The sequence below is a fragment of the Bradysia coprophila genome, unplaced genomic scaffold (assembly GCF_014529535.1).
Source record: "Bradysia coprophila strain Holo2 unplaced genomic scaffold, BU_Bcop_v1 contig_138, whole genome shotgun sequence".
Classification (NCBI taxonomy): domain Eukaryota; kingdom Metazoa; phylum Arthropoda; class Insecta; order Diptera; family Sciaridae; genus Bradysia; species Bradysia coprophila.
The window spans coordinates 384,766-392,006 of record NW_023503409.1 but is presented as its reverse complement, the minus strand read 5'-3'; the positions used below and the strand labels follow the sequence as shown (position 1 = coordinate 392,006).

Here is a 7,241-nt window from a genome sequence, read left to right as displayed (position 1 = left end):
TGTACGAGCAGTTAATATCCGTATAAAAACGTGAACTTTTTATTTATAAGACTGAGTACAAATTTTAAATAAATTCGATCTAATTATACCAATACCACACCGATCATTATTATCTTCAAATGAGCAATGGAAACCATAACTTATTGAACAATGTCATCAGTTTTACACCAGTGGATTTTGATTCTTGCACTTTATAAGCGGAGTCAGCACTTCCTTTAGATCCTTAATGCCGTCTGATGACATTTCTGTCATGAATAAATTTCAATTATTTGTGTATTCATTGGCAAACTACAATCCAACCTTGCAAAAGTTCATCCAATTCATGTTCATTGGAAACATCGGGAATGTTGACATTAGTGGCTCCTGTCAGTATGTTCTTCACAGCCTCTTGAGTTCCTAATAAAATTAGTGGAACTTTCATTGATCCAAGTTCCTTGTATAATGCTTCTAAGCCCCGTACCACAGTATAATCAAATTCTAAGCAAAGAGAGAAAAATCGATTTCAATTTGCTTTCGAACAATTCCTTTGAATTATCTACCGTTCAAATTGCGGCAATCCAATACCATTGGTAAATTGCCATGTTGTTTAACAGCATTCGATATGCCATTACGGACCCATTCAACGGCCGGAAAATAGAGTAAGCTATGCTTCGGCCTAACCAATACATATTGGATGTTGGAAACAGTCTACAAAAACGAAATTCTGCTTAAAATGTTAGAGCTTTCGATAGAATCTTACATTTGTCTTATTAATCGATAGACCGGGTCTAGCAGCTCTCTGAACGACAAAGGCAACGTCTGTGAGAACTCCAGCTAATAAACCGAATTCCACCCCAACAATTAAACTGAGGATGAATGTGACCGATCCAGTTAGAAGTTCTCGTTTGTTACATCGCCACAACGGTTTCACGACTTCATATTCAATCATAAACATTACCGCCGAAATTATAACAGCACTCAAGGCTGCTTTCGGAATATATCGGAAGTATGGGGTTAAAATTCCCAGTGCCAGTAGTACCAGCGCACCTTTAATTAAATTGCTTTAGATTATTCTAGATTATTTCAGTCACTATTACTATAAAAATATTCGATTAAATTGTTTTAGTTGCTTTAGATTGAGTGTTGAATGGGCTAAGTCTCCAAAATCTACTAATTCGATTATACTTACTTGTGTACAGACCACCGTAAGGTGTTTTGACACCGCTGGCGTGATTGACTGCAGATCTAGAGAAAGAGCCTGTAACTGGTATAGATGAAACAAAAGATCCAAAAACATTAGCCAGAGAAAGAGCAACCAGTTCTTGTGTTGCATCAATACCACTACCACCAAATGCTTTTGAAATCGCTACATTGCCCAGTACAGCTATAACCGGAACTAATAAGACTGATGATCCCAATTCACTTATCTATGTAAATTGAACAAATGAGAAATGTTTTCACAATATTTCGTCTTTCAATTGCCTAACCATCCCTCCTAAATTCATATCGACCATAGTTCCATTTGCACTCAATACAGTCGTTTGCCATGGTGGAAATGCAAAATCAGGAATTCCACTCCGAACAGTGCCGGTTAAAATAAAGGGAGATGTTCCTGAACGTTCACATTGAAATGCAATAACACTAGCCACTAATACAATCAAAGCATTCCGAGCTGTAGCAATCAACCATAACGCAGAGTGAAAAATTCGTCTTTTTTTCTTCGCATTAGCCGGAACTTTAATGTCCTTTAGTTTTCGAAGTAATAGAAGAATAATTACGGAGCTGATTCCGAGTACTGCATCACCTAGTCGAGTGTTTTGTAGATTTCCAAAGAATGACCCAATCGTACTTATGAAATCCGTTGCTGAATTACCCTGGATTCCTAAAAGTCCCTATAAACTGGATCTTAAATAACTGAAATACGTAGTGAATTTACTCATTAACTTATGTAGAAACCTTTAACTGTGATGTTGCTATGATTACAGCCGTAGCACTTGTGAATCCCACACTGACTGGCAAAGAAATTAAATCAACCAGTGCACCTACAAAAATATTATTTTCTGGTTACAGTTCTGACTTTCACTTGATTAAAAAAGACATAAAAAACACGATATTCGATTTTCCTCAGAGTCATCTTTTATACTAAGATTCATGTATCAACAATGTCAATACCCTCTCTAGTAACCTAACTACATTTAAGGTTGTAAAAATGCAACGCAGCCTTTGCGTTTTACATACAAAATTAGAAATTAGTCAACAGTGTATGATTCTGTGAACAAATCACGGCAGAGTAAACTAAACCAGCCAGTGAACCAGCCGGTTTATTTTACTCTGCCGTGGAACAAATGAATAAGGTCATATTTGGACAGCGTCAAAACGAAGTTTGTTTGCTAGAGAGGGTATTGGCATCTTACCAATACACGCTTGGTATTAAGTTTTAAAGATGTTCAATTTACGTGCGGTATTTAACAAAGTTGATCGTGTTAGCTCGGGTATATAGTTTGATTGTTTATTTTCTTATTTTGTCTCTTTTAAGTTTAAGTCCAAAGTTAAGAAATATTTAGCATAATAACTTTGCGAAAAAATCACTTCCGCACAAACAAAGTAAAGAAAACAATTAAGAAGTGGTCAATGCATAGGTAAAATGATAAAACACCAAATTCAATCATTCAATCAGCATTATTGTAATCAAAGAGATATTGACTAAATGAGCTGGATGCGATGGTAAACTTGCATGCACTATATTAAGTATACCGAACATAACATACGTTTTGACTTATTACAACATTTTTGTTCTACAAACCTAACTTCAAAAATGCCATTAGCATCTCAACGACACCTGCCAAAAAACACAATAGAATTGCTAAATGTGGACCAGATTCGCCTCCCAGTTCGGTATGTCGTCCAGTCATAAGTGCTAGTAGTGCAGTCGGCCCAATGGTCAAGTCAGCACATCCACCGAAAAAAGCGTACACAATGCAACCAACAAACGCCGAATATAAACCATATTGTGGCTGTAATCCAGCTAGAGTCGCATACGCTAATGCCTGCGGAAGTACAGTTAACCCAACTGTTATACCAGCTATTGCATCTGATATTGCATATTCATATGAATAGTTTCTGGCCCATCTAACTCCTGGGACGAATCGTTGCAGAACTTTCGATGAGCTCATCTTAAGCCTGCAAAGTAAGAGATATAATGATGCTTCCGAGGATTTACTGTAGGACTTTATTGAATTTTGGTATACATATTACATATGAAGCGGTGGGCATTACATCTTTCTACTGCAACATAAATTCTATTTAGTCTGACAAAAAACTACCTTAGTTAAAACACTTTCAAATATACAAAGCCGGCAGTTTAGATATACCCGGCCGGCGATATTGCATTTCATTGTTCGTATATCCGGAAAAAACTTTAAATTTTACATTTCGCGCTTAGGTATATGTATATAGCAGTGCTATATTATAGCACAAATTGTGTAACTGCAACACTGCCGATATGAATAGATTTATTTATTTATGCGTAGTGTGCATCACATCCTACAACAGTCAAGAGATGAAAATAAAAATAGCAAAACCGATGCCGTTGCAACCATGTTTTCACATTTCAGAAGAGTGTCTAAAATTTCATCTATAACTTCATAATATCATTTTGATTTAAAAAAAATTTACAGTAAATATGATCGCATTTATAGGTAAAACACACCTCTCCCTGTGTTTATTTAGCGTTCGTGAGATTTTAAAGAAAACTCAATTTGAGGATTGTAAATTAAAAAAGGAGAAAAATTGAATTCATAGATTGCATCTTCTATTAAAAGGAAAATTTAAGCTTGGTGAGAAACACTTTTGATTCTGGAAATTACGATGTGATTTGTGTTTGTAAATGTACATTTCCATTGATGAAAATTACCACAATTACTACACGCTATAATGTAGAGTTCACCGATTTAACTTTCGAGCCCGCATATAAAGAGGACAATTGACGATTTACGACTTTCGCTTCTCCTTCAATGGTTGAATTAACAACACAGAATTTGTGCACATTGTATGCTAATTTAAATGATTTGAAGTAGCACTGTACTGAAGTACGATTATATTCGTATTTAGTTGTCTCTGTTGGAACATATGTTATTATTGTACACACAAGCTATAGGCAGTAATATTTAAAAAGCAAACAAATTCTTCCAAATGAATGAGTAAAGTAAGATTTAAAATCAATGCTTGAAACTTCGATCGATGGTTGTCTTCACACTATTTACTTACTTATTTGAAATTAAAACTCTATTTAAAAGCTCCTACATACACATCCTTTCCAAATTTCACGTGACTAAAAACTCAATTACTGACTTAACTCACAACGGTCGGTTAACTATCGTATCAAAACAATTCAGTAAATGTGATAAAATTAGATCAAAATATAATGAACTTTTCAATCGAACATCACACGACCAAAGAGAAACGGCGAGTAAATTAACATTAAATGATCATGAATCGTATATTATATGCGACAAAACTCTTGGACAGACTCTTCGTTCACAAAAAGAATTTACAATAGTGCACGGCTTTTAACATTCTTTTTGTGTTGTGGTGTTCTCTAATTCAAAAAAAATCTGAGATAGAAATGAGCTGATGGGCAACTGTAGACACGTAAGTATGTGAAAAAAATCTCTACAATTTTGTTGATGTACTGTTTTCTTTTAAATGGATTTTTGTTTAACCACTCAAGTATCATTATTTCTTTCGCTATCGTATAAACAAAATATGCGAATTTTTATCGTCAATGTATGACAAAAGTGATGTCACGAATCACGTGACTCATGTTGACGCTCAACCGAATCATATATGTTAGGGGAATTACTTTCATTAGCGGAATTCCGTTCATTTTATTTATACTGAGTATATCGCGTATATTCTGAGTATATCCAGTATAACGAGTATCCCCTAAATGGTGAAAGTGTGACGCAAGTCCCTGTTTCTACTTACAAAATAACTGATATCACTGAGGGTGACGCTTTCTGCGCCTCAACGCAAAAGTTTTATCAACAAAAAATTGACCCAAAAAATTATGTCCTGAATCATCTGCCACATGTGACGCAATTTTTTCTAAAATTGTCTTTCTTAAATTTTTTAGGTCATTTTTTTTCATCCATCAAAAAATCCGGTGGAAGTTAAGAAGTGCCAGAGGAATCATTTGTCATCCCAAAATTTAGGAACCAACCTCGGAAAACCTCACTTATATCGAAAACAACCCAAATCCATCGAAAAATCCGATGGAAGTTAAGAAGTGCCAGAGGAATCATCTCTCATCCCAAAATTTAGGAACCAGCCTCGGAACACCTCACTTATATCGAAAACAGCCCAAATCCATAAAAAATCCGATGGAAGTTAGGTAGTGCCAGAGAAATCATCTGTCATCCCAAAATTTAGGAACCAACCTCGGAACACCTCACTTATATCGAAAACAACCCAGATTTATCGAAAAAACTGATGGAAATTAGGAAGTGCCAGAGGAATCATCTCTCATCCCAAAATTTAGGAACATCTCACTTATATCGAAAACAACCAAAATCTATCGAAAAAACCGATGGAAGTTAGGGAGTGCCAGAGGAATCGTCTTTCATCCCAAAATTTAGGAACCAACCTCGGAACACCTTACTTATATCGAAAATAACCCAAATCCATTGAAAAATCCGATCGAAGCTGGGAAGTGCCAGAGGAATCATATCTCATCCCAAAATTTAGGAGCCAACCTCGGAACACCTCACTTATATCGAAAACAACACAAATCCATCAAAAAATCAGATGGAAGTTAGGAAGTGCCAGAGGAATCACCTCTCATCTCAAAATTTAGGAACCAACCTTGGAACACATCACTCACGACGAAAATAACCCAAATCCATCAAAACACCGTTTCCAACGTTTACCAATCATAATTCATAATTACTAGCTGAAAAAAAAATTCTTCTGACACACACACACAAACACGCTGTTATATGGCATTGTATGGAAACTTCCGGGAGTCCTAGCTCCCAAAAACGCTTGCATACCCCCATTTTTTTTAAATCTTATTTTAATCTAGGGCCCGAGATTCAGCTATAACCAAAATTTCAGGAAAATCGTAAGAAACGTTTAGGAGTTACGAAATCGTCCTTTTTCATAGGAACGAACTAACTAACTAACGTAGCCAATACCCTCTCTAGCAACCAAACTAGGAAAATTAAGGTGGTAAAACTTTACAGTGTATTCTGTCATAGAAAATTTTACACTTATAAAAATAAATTAAATGAAGTATGAGCAGCGATTTCATTTTTTGTGTTGAAAATATTACGTCTTGATTAACCATTTCGGTGTTCGAAAATGAATAATTTGTGATTGTGACGTGTTTTTTGGTGTGCTGCTCCGTTATTTTGGTGTGCAAAAATGAAATAAAGTTTAAAGTTTGTCTTTTTCGTGTGACGTCAATATTGCTTTAAAAAAGAGCGCGGCACGGCAACTCTATTACAAGAAAAAGTCAGTGTCACATTTGTCAAAATAAGGTGGTATTTTGACTGCGTCAAAACGAAGTTTGGTTGCTAGAGAGGGTATTGACGTAGCCAATTTTAGTTATCTAAAAATACGAAATTTTTGCTTATTTTCATACAATCATCAATATTTCGAAGATCAATATCTTGGCCAATTTTGAAGCTTCAGTAACGTATGATAGCTCGTTGAACTGGTATGGATTCCTAGATTCCAGATATCTTAGTTTGGGGCCATTGAAGCCAAGGGGAAGAAGTCAAAAAATTGCAGTAAATATGCTCCGCCGTCCTCAAAATTTTTTTTGTAAAACATGATATCTTTTGTTAAACACATTTTGTGTGGAATCATTTGGAATCCACAATGAGTCCCAAATCAAAATACCTGACGATATTCACTTTTGTTCTCCCGAATTGCTACAATCGAATCAAATCTCATAGAAGTACGCAAGTCAGTTACAGAGATATTTGTTTCATATGGATTAGACGAAACCGCTTCCATTCAATAAAGGAATCAAACATTCAACAAAGGCTTTAGCTGTTTAAGCTGATCTCACTCGTACTACACCTAAAAGACGCGCTTTTTCAAATATGTAGATGGAAAGTAAATTTACCCTAGGTGGGTTATGTGTGAATTATCCAATCGTATAGGCTGTGGTTATGTATGTGTTTGTGTTTATATGCAGAAACGCGTAATGTATGAAATATCAGCTTGCAGGAGATAAAGGTAATTAGTTTTTCAAT

General features: G+C 35.5%; 1 protein-coding gene across 1 annotated transcript; it reads right to left on the bottom strand.

Annotated features, from left to right (window-relative positions):
* Positions 1–4,565, bottom strand: LOC119073152 (sodium-independent sulfate anion transporter-like). The gene is made up of 9 exons (XM_037178453.1): positions 4,246–4,565; positions 2,783–3,159; positions 1,936–2,021; positions 1,467–1,871; positions 1,169–1,406; positions 740–1,026; positions 540–687; positions 301–477; positions 1–245 (listed from the first exon to the last, which is right to left on the bottom strand). Exons 2-9 carry the CDS (start codon positions 3,150–3,152, stop codon positions 163–165), a joined length of 1,794 nt encoding a protein of 597 aa, XP_037034348.1. The 5' UTR covers positions 3,153–3,159; positions 4,246–4,565; the 3' UTR covers positions 1–162.
* Between the last annotated feature and the right edge of the window lie 2,676 nt (positions 4,566–7,241).